The 19950-nt window shown below is 38.5% G+C and overlaps 1 protein-coding gene across 2 annotated transcripts in view; it reads left to right on the plus strand.

Moving 5' to 3' along the window:
- NIPAL2 (NIPA like domain containing 2) overlaps window positions 1-19950 on the plus strand; it is a 77759-nt gene that overhangs the window by 24240 nt on the left and 33569 nt on the right. For both annotated transcript variants that reach the window (XM_079901444.1, XM_079901445.1), the window contains exon 4: window positions 15938-15997. In XM_079901444.1, coding sequence (XP_079757570.1) covers window positions 15938-15997 — 60 coding nt within the window. The remainder of the gene's footprint in view (window positions 1-15937; window positions 15998-19950) is intronic.

A 19950-nucleotide genomic window follows, 5' to 3' on the forward strand; every position in this document is an offset into this window, starting at 1 on the left:
CTCGGTGCTTTGTGACCACCTAGAGGGGTGGGATAGGGAGGGTGGGAGGGAGGGAGACGCAAGAGGGAAGAGATATGGGGATATATGTATATGTATAACTGATCCACTTTGTTATAAAGCAGAAACTAACACAACAATGTAAAGCAATTATACTCCAATAAAGATGTTAAAAAAAAAAAGAATTCGATATTGGTTATTCTACGTTACTATAAGAATGTGTAATCTTAGGGCTTCCCTGGTGACGCAGTGGTTAAGGATCCGCCTGCCAATGCAGGGGACACAGGTTCGATCCCTGGTCCGGGAAGATCCCACGTGCCATGGAGCAACTAAGCCCATGCACCACAACTACTAAGCCTGCGCTCTAGAGCCCGCGAGCCACAACTACTTGAGTCCGTGTGCCACAACTACAGAAGCCCGTGAACCTGGAGCCTGTGCTCCGCAACAAGAGAAGCCCGCGCACCACAAAGAAGAGTAGCCTCCGCTTGCCGCAACTGGAGAAAGTTCACGCACAGCAACAAAGACCCAACAAAGCCAAAAATTAAAAAAAAAGAAAAAAAACATAAATAAATTTAAAAAAAGAAAGAATGTGTAATTTTACAGTAATGTCACAATTATCCTACTTTCAAAATTTGTATGACTTACTAAATACATTTAGAAAAGAAAATATGAGACGTTGGTAAAGACTAAAAAAAAAAGCAAAAATTACTGCTAAAAAAGAGAACAAAATCTCTAAGCCATGTTAAAATCAATAAAATCTTTTGAGTTTCACTCTTTAGCTGCTGCTATGGAAACAGCATGTTTCTATGTTTCTGTGAATTTGCAATCTTCATTGAAATAGAAACAAGTTGATGGCTATTGTCTGGTAGCAACTAGATCAAGCATAATGTGCACCCACATATCCCAATTGTAATATTTCTCCTAAAAATTATGATAGTCTTAAAAAAAAGCATAGTTTAAACTGAAATAATGTATACTCAAAGAGAATTTTATTTCATTTTGAAAGTAGTTTCCCCTTCTTAATAATTTAAAATATCTTATTTAAAATACTTTCATGATGTACAATAGTAGAATAGTTAGCAAAGAACACTTTTGGCTTTCAAGAAATTGTTCAGTTAAAATCACCCTACTCTGAATAGGCACACAATTTATGTAATCTTTTGACTTTTTTTTCTTTTTTTTTTTCATTTGACATTTTTAACATTTAGATAAAATCAGCAGTTTGAGGATATCTTTTTTTTTTTTTTTTTTTATTTATCACTATTTTTTATTTCAACTGATATCTCATTGCAGTCTTAATTTACATTTCCCTAATGGCTAGTGGTGTTGAATATCTTTTCAGACACTTATTTGCCATCTGTATCTCCTCTTTGGTGAAATGAATGTTCATGTCTTTTGCCCAGTTTCTAGTTGGATTGTTTCCTTTTTTTAATTGTTGAGTTCTGAGAGTTCTTTATATATTCTAGATATAAGGCCTTCACTGGATATGTGGCTGGCAAATATTTTCTCACAGTCTGTAACTTGTCGTTTCATCTTCTTAACAGTCTTTCAATGAAACAAATGTCTTTAATTTTAATAAAGTCCAGTTCATCAATTTTTCCTTTTAAGGACTGTACTTTCCATATCAAGTCTAAGAACTCTTCACTTAGTCCTATATCCCAAAGAGTTTTTCCTATATTTTATCTCTAAAAGTTTTAGAGTTCTACATTTTACATTCACTCCTTGATCCATTTTGAGTTGACCTTTGTAAGGTTTCAGGTTTAGGTCAAGGTTCATTTTTTGCTTATTAATATCCAATTGCTCCAGCACCATTTGTTGAAAAGGCTATCCTTCTTCCATTGGATTGCTTTTGCATCTTTGTCAAAAATCAGCTGGCTGTATTTGTGTGAGTCTATATGAGATTTTGATTTTGTTCCATTGATCTATGCCCATCTCCCTGCTAAGACAATAATTACCTTGATTACTGCAGCTATATAGTAAGCCATCAGGTTTGATCCCTTCCAATTTACTCTTCTTTTTAAAGATTATTTTAATATTTTAAAAATGAAAAATTAGGTATGTCATTTAAATTTTTATTTTAATATTGCTATTCTAGGGCTTGTACCTTTCCATATACATTTTATTTTATTTTTTTTTTAACATCTTTATTGGAGTATAATTGCTTTACAATGGTATGTTAGTTTCAGCTTCACAACAAAATGAATCAGTTATATATATACATATGTTCCCATATCTCTTCCCGCTTGCGTCTCCCTCCCTCCCACCCTCCCTATCCCACCCCTCCAGGCGGTCACAAAGCACCGAGCTGATCTCCCTGTGCTATGCGGCTGATTCCCACTAGCTATCTACCTTACGTTTGGTAGTGTATATATGTCCATGCCTCTTTATCGCTTTGTCACCGTTTACCCTTCCCCCTCCCCATAGCCTCAAGTCCATTCTCTAGTAAGTCTGTGTCTTTATTCCTGTTTCACCCCTAGGTTTTTCATGACATTTTTTTTTTCTTAGATTCCATATATATGTGTTAGCATACGGTATTTGTCTCTCTCTTTCTGACTTACTTCACTCTGTATGACAGACTCTAGGTCTATCCACCTCATTACAAATAGCTCAATTTCGTCTCTTTGAGGATATCTTATCTTCTATTTACTACTGCACATACCGCGTACATGGACATTCTGGATGTCTTTTTCTTCTCAAAATTTGAGAAATAATAGATAAAAGGTATTGTTACATTGTCACCTTGGGACCTCTACAGGCCCCAGTTGTTCTGAAAATGTTGTATTATTTTTCACAGTGAGTATCTGTTTAGAGGTGATCTTTAGTTTCGTTTCTTATTCTGCTTCATGCTCAGTTTCTATGCAATGTCCAAAGACAAAAGTGTCCGTGCAGATCAAACAGATGCCTCGGGGGGGGGGAGGGTTGAGTGTGTGAGCCACATTGTACTGAAATTCTCCATTTACCTCTAGTCCCCCAGTCCTGGGAAAACTTTTTTCTGGGAATGAGAAGAAAAGAGCCATTCCAACTAACACAAAGAAAGGGGGATGTGCTAGATTTATTATAAAGATCAGCGATCTCACAGAAATGAAATATTAGCCAGACCTCTTGGGACCTGAAGTGAGAATTCGGAAATTGCCAGAGATGAAGGGCCAGCCTTGATACTCCTCCTAGACCTTCAATGAAGACGCCTGTGAAGCTGCTCATTTTGGCATAACTTGCTCGAAACTCTCATTAATAACGGGAAGTTTTAAGTTTAACCACCTTCCCCTTGGACAGTGACCTGTCCTCCCCAAACTCCCTGAGGGGAGGGGGCAGTCCACCCACCTTCAAACTTGGAGATGGGCTTTTCTCAATGCTACAGATCATTTTTCTTTGTCTGCTCCTAGCCTGGATTAATGTTTCAACTATAGAACATTTTTAGCAACCTCCCTCTCTGCCCATTTAAAATGATTCCAAGAAGTAAACTTATAGCCTCAAACATAAATTGTTTCCTGCTTTACAATCTTTGCAAACAGTAATATATGCTCATACGTAACATTCTCACAGCACTCTTGCACTGAATTTAGGTCACTGTGCAATGCTGTGGGAGGGTGAGGGATGCTGGTGATTGAGAATTTTCCCCAGAACAACCCCCTACCACTTTTATAACTCTTCATGAAGATTCTAGAAACTCTAGAAAACTTGAAGCAAAAGGGACAGTATTTTTTAATAAATACGTTATCTTACGGCTATGTCTACAGATGAGGCAGAAGAGTGTCTACACGTTACTGAGCTAGAAATTTTATTTTCCCTATGATTTCTTGGGAGCTTCAAGAAAGAAATCAAACCTTTCTTTGAATTTTTTTTTTTTTAAAGATAACGTCTGTTGCAGTGTTGCATGAGGGATTGCATATTCTTTTCTGGCTTTCAAATTTTGAAAAGGAAGAAAAATAAGCAAGGAAGAAAACTGAAGTCCAGAACAGTTTTTTAAAAGTTTTAGCTCTTAAGTCTGAGTGAAGGAACTTTCTTCCATTTTCCTCATTCTCCTTGGGCAGCCTGGTTCATACCAACACACTGTGTTCCTTTTCTCCTCTCCAGAAGTAAGGATAAATTGTGAGTCACCATCTCACTACATCCAGGCTGCTAATATTGTCAGTCCCACTGTTTTGTCTTACATAATCAAAATTCCTCCTCCCTTTGTACACTTCATTGGAACAGATTTTTTTTTTTTGTCTTTTTTTTTTTTTAGGACTAGCACTACAGTAAGCACCATGGATATTTCAGTTCTCACTCTACCCACGTTCCTGCCTTGAACCATCTTCCTTTCTATTCTTTCTTTCCCTCTATCTGTGTGGCCTGCTGCTCTACACTGACATGCTTACCTGGAGACAGCATTTCTCAAGCACTAGTTTTACTGATGGTTTCATAGGTGTTCTAAGAAACAAAGAATTCTGTAAGCAAACAGGTTTCCACAATATTGGATTTAAAATGTGACACAGGTTTTGTTAGTGGAGGACTTCTTGAGGCCCTGGAATGGGCCCAGGCATGCTGTCAGTCTTTCATAGGCAGATGCAGTAAGCCACCTTTCCCAAACCTATTGTCCACAAGGTGCCTTTATAAGAAGTATCTCAAGGGACAACAGTTTTGCAGAAAACCCTTTAGAGTTCTTCAAGCAATGCTCACAAGCAGTCACAGCATCCTAGAGACTCAAACAGGGTAGATAGCTGGCCGGTGCCTGCAGTGGGGGGTGGATAATGGGCAGTGATCCTGGTGTATAGGCAGATCTGAATTCCCAAGCCTGGGTCCAGCTTTTGGAGAAAGAGGATCAGAGCCCTTGTATCCCCTTATATATTCACCCTCTTTTTCTCACTGAAGGGCTTCCTCAGTGAATAATAGGGCAAAAGCTTATTCTGACTAAAATGCTGGTTATATGCTGGCAGTCTGATTAATTCTAGATTTTGACTTGTGTTTGTTTTTCCATTAATTAAGAAAGCTTAAGAGATGGTTTTTCAATTTCGTCTAAAGCCTCGGGTGGATACTCTTCTACAGGGCAGTAGAATGGTGAAGAGCGCAAAGCTCTAGGACCACACTGCCAGCCTTCAGATCTCAGCTCTGCCCCTGGAAAGCTCTGCGACCTTGGGCAAGTTATTTAAATGGGAATATGCCTCAGCTCCCTAATCTGTAAAGTGGGGATACAAATAGTTCTTACCTCAGAAGTTGTCATGGGGAACAATTGAGTAAACACAAACACTTAAGAACGGTGTAGGATACATAGTGCAGTGTTGGATACATAGTGCAGTGACAACTAGCCATTGTCACTGTGATTTATAATCATTATTAAAAAGAAACAAATTACCTTATTCTTTTTTTGAATTTATTTATTTAATTTATTTATTTTTGGCTGCGTTGGGTCTTCATTGCTGCGCGAAGACTTTCTCTAGTTGCGGCGAACGGGGGCTACCCTTTGTTGCGGTGCACGGGCTCCTCAGTGCAGTGGCTTCTCTTCTTGGGGAGCTCGGGTTCTAGGCACGCGGCCTTCAGTAGTTGTGCCTCATGGGCTCTAGAGCACAGGCTCAGTAGTTGTGGCGCATGGGCTTAGTTGCTCTGCAGCATGTAGGATCTTCCTGGGCCAGGGCTCGAACCCATGTGCCCTGCATTGGCAGGCGGATTCTTAACCACTGCGCCACCAGGGAAGTCTGTTATTCTTTATAACAGAGTTTACTTCCATGCTCCTGAAGGTGACTGGTGGTTAAATTATCTAAAATGGATGAACCACTTCAAGAAATGCTTTTTATTGTTCTTATCCATGCAGTAATTAATTCTCAGGGAGCAGAAATGTGGGCTTTTCACAGCTCATTTGTTCAGCCATTAAGCAGCATTTACCCTTTGACTTCTCCACATATTCCCCACCAAAACGTGTTGGAAAATACCAAAATTTCCAAATAACCTACCAATACCAATACATTTAAAAAACAGACACAGAAATTTGTCCAAGGAAAAACATAGCAGTCTGAGACATGCGTGCAACTTTCTGTCTTCTTGCTCTGGCTTCAAAGCACTTTTGTTCACTTGCTAATTAACTTCAGAGAGGCTTTCAGGTCTAACTGCAATTTGAGAAAGTGTTTTCTGAGAAACTAGTTATTATACCAGAAATCCAATAAAAAGAAATAAGTTGGATATTCTGAGGAGTTTGTAATAAAATTTTAAACTACTGCTAATCTTTCCTGTCCCACTTCCCCAGGAGGCCTTTCTGGGCTTCTACACTAAATTAAACAGGCTTATTCTCTCCCCCCTACACGGGCCCTCTGCTCAGCTATTTGGTGCCTTTTTGTGAATTAGAAAAAGGCATCCTTTCTCATGATACTCTATTTCTGTCTTTCTGTCTGCAAATTATCATAATACAATAATTTCATTAGAGCAGGACACTCTGGTGCCATCTGTCAGAAAATTGTCCTGAGAAATATACAAGTCACCAAGATCTGACATGTGGATGATGCCCCCTCAGGTGTAGTGTATTTGTGCAGTGCACAACCTGCTCGACTGCATGTAGCAGCCTTGACCCTATACTTCCCCTTTGGCAACTCTCATCATGTTCACAATGACCTATTTAATGCATTCTGGCCATTCAGCTGAGACCCAGGAGACTGGTGACTGTGTGTGCCTGCTGTCTGCTCTTTCCGGGAGAGCATGGTGCAGGAAATCACACAATACAGTCTCACAGAATTGGTTTGAATTTGAATTATGATAAAATGAGGATTGGGCATTCTGGGATGCTCTGTTCTAGGATGCTGGACGAGAAGCGTTCTGTTCTGTTCTAGGGTGTTGTTTAAAAGATTTCAATTCCCAGTGAAGCACAATGGCTAAACATTTCATTGCAAACAACTTGTGAATACTCACTCCTGTAAATATTTAAAGGTTTATTAAGCTTGTCCTTTGGGGTGTCGAGTTATATTATTTGTGTATCTACAAAGCATGACTTTACATTTAATGTTTTCGTTTTTCTGTTCATCGCCATGACTGTGATCTGTGCTGTGCGTCAGCATTGAGAGGATTAAAAATAATAAAGTTATCAACAGTCCAAAGAATTGAAGCCACAAAAAATTAAAGGAGGTTCGTGGTAGACCTTTCTCAGCATAAAACTGACTTGGCTAGGGGTGGCAAAGGAATGGGATATGAAGGGAAATTGTTGCAGGGGCAGGGAGGGTGGGAGAAATAAAACGTAATAGAGGACTTCCCTGGTGGCGCAGTGGTTAAGAATCTGCCTACCAATGCAGGGCACATGGGTTCAAGCCCTGGTCCGGGAAGATCCCACATGCCGCAGAGCAGCTAAGCCCTTGAGCCACAACTGCTGAGCCCACGTGCCACAACTACTGAAGCCCACGTGCCTAGAGCCCATGATCCACAATAAAAGAAGCCACAGCAATGAGAAGCCCATGTACCGCAACGAAGAGCAGCCCCTGCTCACTGCAACTAGAGAAAGCCCACACGCAGCAACGAAGACCCAACACAGTCAAAAATAAATAAATAAATTTATTAAAAAAAACAAAACAAAACAAATGTGATGGACATTTTTCAGTTCTATACCTCTGAGTATATTGATTTAAAGTAATTAGAAAAGAGTTCAGAGAATATATCACCTTTTTCCAAGTTAAATTCAGGCAACAGTTTAGAAATAGTTAAAGATAAGAAACTAATATTGAATGAGTGTCCACCTTGCCAGGTACTGTATGAAACATACAACCTTGTTATTTTACTTAATTACTGCCCAGATGAATAGAAGTGAGTAATAAGTAGGTTAAATTTGAGATGAATTATATGAGATCAAACACTTGGAATTTTATATGGAATGATAAAATTAATAGCAGTGAGGTCTCCTTGGCCCTGGAATAATTTCCTAAGAGAAGTAGTCACCCTGTGACTGGGCTAATTTGAATTAAGGCTGGAAAGCTGACTGCACTGAGAGAATGAGGCAGATGACTGGCAAGTCTTTTCCATCTCTCATTTTCCCTAACATGCTGGCTTTTGCTCAAATTGAAATTCATGATGTGGAATATACGTTGTTTCGTGTATTTCTGTGTGCCATTATGAAGCTGTAAGCTGAAATGTGTCTGTATTCCATTAAATGATGGTCATAGCACAGCCAGAAAGCCCTGGTGAGGCCTTTTGGAATTCCAGAGAAGTCATCTCAAGCAGAAACTTTGGTCTCCAAGATTTTTATTAGAAACAAATGAAAGAAAACATAAACAGGCCAATGAGCGAGTGACCTGTAGTGTTCCACAAACCTCGATGCTGTGGATTCTCTCAGTCCTTTAGCGCCCTGTGCTTGGTGCCAGCCTGGATGAAGTCATTGGAGCTCTAAACCTCACGGGCTGCCTGTGATAGTGGCACTTTACACGGACGTTTATTTTAATGTTGGAAATATGCAGAAAATATCCCTTTTCTCAGTGGCTTGCTGGGTTGTCTGCCTTAGCACATTTGTCTCAAAACCAGCCTAAATAAGATGTGTGAAATAAATCTCTGAAGTTCTCATTTTGTGTCTGCTCATGCACTCTCAGCTGAAAGCATTCCTAAAACCTAAAAAACTTTATTTGAAACATCTTTTCCACCCATCCTTATTTTCTGAGAACGCCACAGTGTATTTCTAAAGAAATTGCTAATGATGATGTAATGCACTATTACATTTATAATACAGAGTTAATCCTGTCAGTGACAGTAGTTTTACTTTTTTGGACTCCTTTCAATTTAATCACTAATGTACGTCAAGAAAAATGTAGAAAAGAAAAGATTGGGTTTCCCTGGTGGCACAGTGGTTAAGAATCCGCCTGCCTGTGCAGGGGACATGGGTTCGAGCCCTGGTCCGGGAAGATCCCACATGCTGCAGAGCAACTAAGCCCATGTGCCACAATTACTGGGCCTGCGCTGTAGAGCCCGTGCACCACAACTACTGAGCCTGCGCTCTAGAGCCTGCGCGCCACAACTACTGAAGCCCGTACACCTAGAGCCCGTGCTCCACAACAAAGAGAAGCCACCACTATGAGAAGCCCACGCACCACAACGAAGTGTAGGCCCCGCTTGCTGCAACTAGAGAAAGCAAGGAAGACCCAACGCAGCCAAAAGTAAATAAATAAATAAATTTATTAAAGAAAAAAGAAAAGATTATTGTTCATAATCCAGGTCAATTTCCTCATTTGAAATTATGCACTTTACCTCAATTTCATTATCTTCAATAAATGACAATAGCAATTTTTTTCCCTTTTTAAAATTGAGGTATAGTTAATTTACAATGTTGTGTTAATTTCAAGTGTACAGCAAAGAGATTTAGTTATATATACATAATATATACGTATTTTTTTCAGACTCATTTCCATTATAGGTTATTACAAGATATTAAGTATAGTTCCCTGTGCTATACAGTAGGTCCTTGTTGTTTACCTGTTTTATATATCGTAGTGTGTACATGTTAATCCCAAACTCCTAATTTATCTCTCCTACCCCCTGCCCCCTGTTATTCCTTTTGGTAACCACAAATTTGTTTTCTATGTCTGTGAATCTATTTCTGTTTTATAAATAAGTTCTTTTGTATCATTTTTTTTAGATTCCACAAATAAGTGATAACATATAATATTTGTCTTTCTGTGTCTGATTTACTTCACTTAATTTGATAATCTCTAGGTCCATCCATGTTGCTTCAAATGGCATTATTTCATTCTTTCTATGGCTGAGTAATATTCCATTGTATATATATACCACATCTTCTTTATCCATTCATGTTGATGGACATTTAGGTTGCTTCCATGTCTTGTCTATTGTGAATAGTGCTGCTATGAACATGGGTGTGCACGTATCTCTTTGAATTATAGTTTCGTCTGGAAGTATGCCCAGGAGTGGGATTGATGGATCACATGGCAACTCTATTTTTAGTTTTTAAGAAACCTCCATACTGTTCTCCATAGCGGCTGCACCAATTTACATTCCCATCAACAGTGTAGGAGGGTAGGAGGCTTCCTTTTTCTCCACACCCTCTAGCTATTTTTTAATTAACATGAATTACTGGACACTTTCATTCCTGCCAATATGGATGGTGGGACAACTTTTCTCTCTATAAAGAAACATTTTTCAAAGTGTCACATCCTCAGATTTTCAAATCCTAATTCCATGGAATTCACTGTAATTGACATACTTTTCCCCTCCAATTGTACAACTAACGGGGAACCGTCGTTTTGTAGAAGTCAGTACCTCAAAACGGCTAGAGTTGATTGAGCCCATGAGCACACTCAACGCGTCCACGTGTTTGAAGCTTGATTGTGACTGACATGAAAGTGCTTTTGTGGTTTGCTTTTTAGCAGTACAATAAAGTTGCCATTATAAGTGGTCAGAAACCACAAGCCAGATATTTACATGTGAGGATCTGTTTGTAGCATTATTATATAAATATGTTCTTTTCATGTCATGGGTTCTTTTTTTTTATAAAAGAGTGCTTTCTTTACTACTTTGTCTTCTACTTTCCTATATTATAAACATATACCCTGCTTTCTCTTCAGATCATAGAGGTTAAACAATAACTTGAATATCCAGGCAGTAAAATTGATGACATTTTCATTTGCAGACTAGATCAGAGTTTACAAACTGGTGGCCTGTAGACCAGATCTGGCCACTGTTGTGTTTTGCTTGGCTCAAAGAATGTATTTTAAAAATACAAATTAATTTCCCATGTTTAAAAATTGGATAGTGATACACAAAAACTGGATTTTTGTCTTAAAGTATCAGATTTGGTAACACTGGACTTGCAGTTGGCTAGGGCTGAATTCTGACTGCCACCTTTCACTAATCTTGTGTATGCCAGGTCACCACCGCTCCACAGCCCCTCATCGCCACAGCCCACCACCCTCATTATTCTTTCTTCTTTAGAGGATTACCTAACTGGCCCCTGGAGGCATTTGAGTTTGTGACCTGTGGACCAAAGGTTTTTTTCTTTCCAGCTTTATCAGATAAGAATATCATATCCATAATCACATTTAAGTAAGGTGTAATTGAGTTTTAAAACTTTGGGTTAAATTTGTCTTTTTAGAGGTGGTCATAAAAGGGTAAAACATGGAAGGAAGTAAATAAATGTGAACAAACTCGTTTAAAAATAGCCATACCATAACACATTTAAATAGTTACTGAAGTCTCTTCTGTGCTCTTCAACCTTTAATAAAAAAATTATTATTTGGGGAGAAAGGGAATTTAAGTAATAGGTGCACATATATCTTAATGTTGAAAATGGAAAAAAGGAATGCCAATTTACCTGTTACTCTACAGACACAAAAATCTAAACTCACATGTAAAAGTCTACCCTTGAGTGTCATTGCTAACATATAGAAAGTTGATGCTTAACTTCTGGTCTACTAATCCCCATTAGTAGCTACTACAGAAGATAATCTAAATCAAGTTTGTACATTCCTATCTCAACTCTCATATGCCAACTCTTGACCACATTAAGGTAAGTAGCTCTTCCATAATTACAGCCAGCTCTTGTGATGTCAGAGTGGAGGTGAATGAAGGAGAAACGAAGGTTTATTCCTACGTAGATCAGGAAGCATTAGGGAGCTCAGCATCAGGGCACATGTCTACCCTTGGGACTGGCACCTCCCCTATGCCTAGACCTGGTTCAGCTGAAGCCACGGGGATCTTGCTAGGCCTCTATCTGTTTTCATCTAGAAATCCGAATCAGAATGCCCAAGTGTAAGTTTCGTTGCATCAACCTTGACAGGAAATCGTCTCCATTCTGGTTGTTAAACCAAGTGACATTTAATGGCTGAAAAGAGTATAGATGACTCACCAGTAGGAGTCAGTCCATTATAATTGTTGCTGAGATTCTCCTGACCATAAAGTATTATGATGAAGGCCAAGTGACTACCTTAATACACTGCCCCATGGGCGCACTCTTTTGAACCAAAGAAAATACTAGAAAAAACTTATTTGTCCTTTCCTCTTACAGAGTATTCCTACTATATTTTTTTAAATTGATCATTTATTTCTTTTTTTTATATTTATTTTATTTATTTACTTTCTTTGGGGGGGCGGGCTGCATCAGGTCTAGTTGCGGCATGCGGGGTCTTCATTGAGGCATGTGGGATCTTTCATCGAGGCTCGGGCTCTTTGTTGTGGCGCGCAGGCTTCTCTCTAGCTGTGGCGCACGGGCACCAGGGCGCGTGGGCTTTCTAGTTTGCGGCACACCGGCTCTCTAGTTGAGGCGCGCGAGCTCAGTAGTTGTGGCGCGCGGGCTTAGTTGCCCCATGGCATGTGGGATCTTAGTTACCCAACCAGGGATCGAACCTGTGTCCCCTGCACTGGAAGGCGGGTTCTTTACCACTGGACCACCAGGGAAGTCCCCCTACTATATGTTTTTCCCCATAACCACTGTTTGAATTTTGGTATGTTATCTTTCATATGCTACCTTTTACCTTCTTTTTTTAATGCATTATGATCATTGTGGTCACAATGCCTCTGGAGTCACTGTGTTCACTGTGTAACGAATTTAACTCCAGTGTCCAGGATCACGCTGTATAGACCAGTGTCTGGGAGCACTCTCTGTGTAGACGCACATCCTGTGAAGGCCAGGATGGAAAAGGATTCACGAACCTCTGCCCAAATACGCCTGTAGTCAAAAATGTACACAAAACTCTGAGTGCTGAAGTTAGTGCTCAGTGGTAAACTATAGTTTAATAAGTTACAAGTGTGTTCTGTTTTAATGCTTTTGAACTATTGATCTTGAAATACTCTATTTTTAAATATTAAACTTTACTATAGGAATAAAAGTGTAATCGTTTTCCCCCCATTGTACATGTTTATTAGGCAATGGTTGTTGATGTAGCAGCAACTAGACAGGGTTGAGTTTGACAGATCTCTGATTGCAAATATATATGGGAGCACTTCAGTTTATTTATCTTTTCTCATTTAAAAAATTTACTTCTGTTCTTAGAAGTCATGTTATTAGCTGTTGCTCAAAAACTGTCTTTTTCTCAGCACAGCTCGCATTTTAACCATGTTTTGCAAGATAAATGAGTTATAAGTAGATGTATCTTAATAGAATGTTCTTTTTTATTACTTTCTTTGATAGATAAACTTATTCTCTTATCTGAAAATTTTGTAGAAAATCACATTCTCTTAAAACTTAAAAAAATGCATCAGACATATAAATTCTTTCAGAAAGTAAAGGTAGCGTATTTATGTTTCATAAAACTCTATTTTATGTCAATTGATATAATTTGATGCTTATGGTATATTTCAATTTTATTGTTACCAGTCATGTCCTTTTTGCTTTCAGCAGTGAAATTATCTCCTACATAACATTCTTCCCTCTTCCTTCTGAAAGTGAAATTATTTATGAGATGGTGGCTTAGCAACAAGAAGAGAAGGAAAATGATCCTTTCTTACTCCAAGAGAGAAATGGAGTGTCGTGTATTAGAAAGAGCTCTGGACTGGAATGAGGAAATATGCATGCTGGTTCCAGCTGTGCTGTTATACAAATGTTTGTTAGATGAATGGATCAGTTTCCTTGGACCTCAGTTTCCCAATTGTAAAGTTTAGAACCTAGAGTAGATTCTCTCTCTGTCTACTATTAGCTCTAAAATTTCCTCATTCCATGTAAGCAATGTCTACCTTCCTATTGGAATCCTTTGCTGTGAAATGGTCAGTTCAAGTATTGTTATAATGGAATGCGTTTGGTATGTGTTAGTGTAATGATACCTCACCTATTTTTTGTTGTTAATCTATCTCCCTCCGCTTGGGAACATTCCTTACCTAATTACACAAGAAGTCAGTAATGGGAGTTGGGAGTGAGGTCTTGATTTTTATATTTTTATACTTTAGTATACACTTTTATACTTTTCTAGTGCTCTAACATGTGAAATTAGTTTCCATGAATTACTTGGTCCAAATCTGAAATAGAAATTTATCATACATTTTTATGCTTGTCCCAAACTCAGTTCTTAATGTAACGGGCTACATAGCTATACATTAATTTATCTTCAGAAAATATTGCTTTAATGTTTTAAAGCCATGCCACACAATAAACTCATGCTTGGTGGACATTTCCCACGCTCTGTTTATTTTGTGTGAAGCCCCCATTCCTATAAATAACCTGCTCAGGAAAAATTTGCAAGGACATAGCTCAACTTGAATGAGAGAGAGCTAGGTTGAAAAAAAGATGGAAAAAACATATGTGGATTCCAGCTTATCCTGAATGAGTGTTCTGGCGTGGATTTTATTTCGTTTTAAATCAATTCCCAGAGCACCAGATATAGTTACATTCAAGCTTCACTGATTTAATGTATTATAATTCAGATTCATTAAAATTATATCTATGAAGAATTTTTAATGACATGGCAAATGGTAATACAGTAACTGAGGAAACTGAGAAAAGAAATTTTGCCTTACAGTTTGATCTCAACCAGAGGGAAATAAACACACAAACATATTAACTGTGGTTCTTTCCTAGATGATGAGATTATTTTATAATGATTTTCCTTTCTGTATTTTTGCTTTAAAAAAAATAAGAAATGCAACTAATCGTTTTTGTCAAATATTTAAAATACAAATAATTGTTTTTTGTTTTTGTATTATTGCGAATTTGGATCTTCCCTTGCCTCTACTCATGACTCCATAAGAGGAACAGCTCAGATTCAACTTACCCCACACACACCTGAGGCCATAGCAGTAGGTCATGGCACAGTTGTAAGGCTGAGGTTTCAGTAGCATCAATAATGGGAAAGAGGGTCTTCAACATCACAAGGGTCAGCAAATGCAGGAGATCCCACCAGCACTTTTATTTATGTGCTGAGTACTAAGGCATATCTCAGAGTAAAAGGAACTGATAACCTTTTGCAGGAGACAGGCAAAAAAAATCCTAAGTCTAACAAAAAAGTTATATATTATAAGGGGTAATCACACATATGGGTGGAGTGGTCAACTCGGTCTGGGGGAATCCAGAGGTGATGCTTGAGTCTAGAGTTGGGTGAAAGGATGGAGGCAGAGTTGCCCAGGGAATAGCTTATATAAAAGTCCTTTAGCATGAAACTCAATAGGGGTTCTGGGAATTATGATTATTTTAGTAAGAGTGGACATAGAATATAAAAGAGATCGAGGGCAAACGTGGCAAGGAAATTGTCAGGAGTAAAATCACGGCTGTCTTTGAATGTCATGCTTAGTAGTTTGGCCTTTGTCTCTGGATGGCTAGAAGCCATTAAGATGTTTTAAAGCTGTGGTTTTACATTAGATTTCCATTTTGGAAAGACGACTCCTAGTGCTGTGGGGAAGAGGTAGTGAAATGGGAGGCTCCAGAGGGAAGCTACTTTAACGGTCTAAGCCTGAGGTGAAGCTGACCTGAACCATGACAAGGGAATGAAGAGGGGATGACTTGAGAGACAATGAAATCCAGACTTAAAAGACCCAGTAGCCTGTTAGATGTGTGGTGTGAAGGAGAGGGGATACCAGGAGGAGTCTTAGGATCCTGGTGTTCAATAGAGGTATCCCTGGAATAGGGATTATGGGAGGAGATGATGGGAAATAATGTTTCCGTTTGGAATATATTTAAAGTTAAGACTTCCTCCTTTTCATCCTTTCTTCTTTCCTTCCCTTCTATCTCTTTCTGCCTTTCCATCCCTTCCTTCCTTCCTTCCTTCCTTCCTTCCTTCCTTCCTTCCTTTTCTCTACATTCATTCATTTAGTAAACTCTTATTAAGCCCTCACTGTATACCATGCACTATCCCAGTCACTGTCGTAGGTTCATTGTAATCCACGCCAATTTCCATGAATCCTCAACCAGGAGGGGCAAGAGGCCATCTTCACAGCCCCAGCCGCCAGGTGTCTCTGACCAGGACACAGCTAGTCAGGCCTAAGACTACTTAACTCCTTTCAAATGGCATTGCATAATATATGTTTTTATATTTGGAAACACCACTAATGGCCATTTTCTTTCTAGGTAGTGCCATTATTTCTGTTATGTTTCTGAAAGAAAATTTGAGAGCCTCAGATTTACTAGGTAAGTAATTATTTAATTCATGTAATTAAAACACTGCTTGATGAGGAAATAAATAATCCTATCCAATAAAAATATGTGTTTTAAAAACAGGCAACACATTACTGAAATGGACATAGTCTCATCTAGAGGCGAACATTATTCTATCTTGGAACTGCCATCTGCTCTTTGACAAGAAATACGTGCACCTTCATCATACCCTCTGCCCATGCCATTGACCACAGCAAATCATTATTTTACAGTATTATTATTATGAATGTTACGAAATTTTTATGAACATAATAAAATCCAAGAAAACATCTGTGTTACCTAATAGAGTATTCCACTTCATAGGACATATTTGATAGATTGTTGTAGGAAAGTGCTACATAAAAATGAAAACCACATACAAAAATTAGATGCACCAAATAACTGCCTAATTTCTATTTAGCCCTTTCCAAAAGTAACATAGAATGTTGATCTTCAAAATTTTATTTAGAAATACAGCTATTAATGGAAAATCACAGGAGCCTTCCTGGCTGTAAAAGATTTCCGCTATATGGCAAGGCCATCGCATATTGATCGTATCTTCTACCTCTAGTTGGAAATATCATTAGCGAGAAGAATTATAGAGCTTCATATTTTCTTCCTTGACAAAATCCTGTCTGAATTACTGCTGACATATGATAATGAGTATAATACTTTAGAAACTTTAAATAAATCTATGTCTACTCAGTTCCAAAAAGATCATTTTTAAAAAATTTTGAGCTTAAATGTGACACCAGTGTTGGTATGTTGAACATTTGTTTCCCTGATCATGTTTCCCTTGAGCCTAGTGTCTTGAAAGAGTTTTCACTTTTTCTTTTTCCTCCTTGGTTTGATTCTGCTCGTGGAGTTTTTAGTCAACATTGTCAAATTTTCATGGTTAAAATGTTTTTCCAAATGCATTCATATGTGAATTCAAATATATTATTTTTCTGTACTCTTTTTTCGTACTATGTTTATGGACTCATTTGGGGAGGTGGTATGGAATCAGAAATAAGAATGAGCAATGCCTGAGTTTTATAGATTAAAACAACTAGGTCCCACATTATGTTTCTCATTTATCAAAAGTCTTAGGGAACTTTAAATCATTTCATCTAACATATGTCATCTTTTGTAGTTAATGGTTGGTTAATGTTTAAATAAATGTAAGGTATTTAATGAGGTAATACAGATGGATGTAAAGGAAAACTTGCCAATTATCGTGAACCCTTGTGGTAAAAAGATGATTAAGACAGAATCCCTGCCTTCAGATAATACAGTCAATGATAAAATATATACAAAAACACATTTTTTTCAAAGCAGAAGATAATATGTATCATAATGCCTTGAGCCTTTAGTTTAGAGCTGGGTTTCTCAACCTCAGCACTACTAACATTTTAGGCTGGATAATTCTTCATCCTAGGGGGCTGTCCTATGCGTTGTAAGGTGTTCAGCAGCATCCCTTTTGGCCTTTACCCAGTAGATGCCAGTAGCACACTTTGCCCCAGTTATGACTACCAAAAATGACTTCAAACACTGTCAAATCTCCCCTGGGGGGCAAAATTGCCTCCGGTTGAGAACCACTGGTTTAGAATAAAGAGAGATTACTCTAGCTGGGAAGCTCAGAGAGAATTTTCTACAGCAGAGGTACCATTTGAATCAGTTCTGACAGCTGAATAGGACAGGCATGGGCCACATCCAAGCATTTGGAGAAAGACATACAGAGGGAATAACACGAGAAGTGTTGACAAAGGTACAAAAAAAGTACGGCAAGTTTCTATGTAATACTGTACTACAACCACTGCCAATGAGGATTAGGGAAAAAATTAAGGCAAGTCATAACTATAGAAAGGGAAGAAACAGAAATATCAATAGGTGCCAATGATTTGATTTTATACTTAGGAAACCCGACCAACTAAACGTTGTTAAAAGCAGTATACTAGCTCGACATCAAAGGATATAAATTAAACTCACTCTCAAGGGTTCAAATCTGTATTCAACTTCTGCTATCAACTGTGTGGCCAACGTATTACTTAACTTCTCTAAGCCTCAGTTTGCTGACACATATAGACGACTGTTTTGGGGGGAGGGGGTTGTTTGTTTTTTAATCTTTGGCACGCGGCACGCAGCATGCAGGATCTTAGTTCCCCAACCAGGGATGGAAGCCACGCCCCCTGCAGTGGAAGCGTGGAATCTTAATCACTGGACGGCCAGGGAAGTCCCTAGAAGACTGTTTTAAGGGTCACATTGGATAATTGATACATGCACTTTGAGAAATGTAAAGCCCTGTTAATAAAATTGGCGTTATTTCTGTGATCAACTTCATTACCAAGAGGTAATACTAAAACATAAGAAATAGGAAACACACACACATACACACATAAAAAAAACACAAACAAAAACCTCCATTAGGGCTTCCCTGGTGGCGCAGTGGTTGAGAGTCCGCCTGCCGATGCAGGGGACACGGGTTCGTGCCTCGGTCCGGGAAGATCCCACATGCCGCGGAGCGGCTGGGCCTGTGAGCCATGGCCGCTGAGCCTGCGCGTCCGGAGCCTGTGCTCCGCAATGGGAGAGGCCACAACAGTGAGAGGCCCGCGTACCGCAAAAAAACAAACAAAAAAAAAAACCCTCTATTAATTCTTTGCTAATTTCTCTTACTTTAATAACAGTCAACATTTATCAAATATTTACCCCTTTCAGGTACTGTGTTTTACATGAACCACCTCATTTAAATGTAGGAACAATCCATTTATAGAACTGATACTTAGGTTTAGTAACTTAACCAAGGCCAAACAGTTAGTCAGTGGTGGACCGGTGTTCTAATAATGGCAGCCTGATTTAGCTATAGCATAATGGGTGAGGGTAAGTCTCAAGTGTCAGAAAGCTATGTGACCTTTGCTAAGTTACTTAGTCTCTTTAAGCCTCATTTCCTCAACCTGAAAATGAAGTATTACCTATCTCATAGGATTAAATGAGTTCATGTATGTAAATCTCTGAGAACGGGGTCTGTCATGTAATAAGTCCTCAATAATGTCAGCTATTATTATCCTTATTACTAACACCACCACCCACCACTACTGGTTCATGAGAGGAAACCTTGACTAGGATAGTCTAACGAACTTTAGCAATCCAGGTAACATTTCGCACAACTCTGGCTGAGTTTTTTTAGCCTTTTAACTTAATGCTTTTTGAGCAGGGATATGTCTGATGTCACATTTGTTTCATACTGTAATTAAAAGTGATCAATTCTTGACTTGAAACTAGAGTCACAGGAATAAGAAAGGATTTAGTCACCGATTCCATACCCATGCTTCCAAACAGCAATATCATACGATTATCGTGATCTAAGATGTAATAACCCATTTCATGCTTGGGGAAGGACTTTTCCCCAACTGTACTCAGTACTGTGTTAAGTCACCTGTATTTTCTTTGGGCCTGTATTGCTGTTGCCTTGAGAAAATTTGGCTTTTTCCATTAAAAGCTAAAAATGCTTTTTTTTCTTTACAGGGACTAAAATCAAACAGGGAAAAGAGTAGTTAATGGCATTTTTTGAAAGATTAACATATAAGCATGCTAAAAACTAAATCGTCAAAATGTGCAAAAGAAAATCATTTACTTTTCCCTGCTTCAAGCAAATGAAAGTTTGTTTTTCATGATGGAACAAATGAAGATTTTTTTGGACCATGTGGAAACAAGCTGAATTAATTTATTGCCAAATGTTGCTCTGTGGCTATGAAGCATTTCAGCACTAGCCTCAAAAAATGACCTCACAAAAGCTATGTCTGAAAGGAATCGCCAACTATTATTAACTCAATGACAGGTTTTGGACTGTGCTCTGATTCTTAGTGGATTAATAATTTTAAATTATTTTAATGATTATTTTTCCTCTAAAAAGCACCAAATTTCTCTCCCCTTCAAGCAGCCAGAATTATAGTATTTTCCCCCTCTTCGCC

Source organism: Stenella coeruleoalba (assembly GCF_951394435.1).
Source record: "Stenella coeruleoalba genome assembly, chromosome: 17".
In the NCBI taxonomy this organism is placed as follows: domain Eukaryota; kingdom Metazoa; phylum Chordata; class Mammalia; order Artiodactyla; family Delphinidae; genus Stenella; species Stenella coeruleoalba.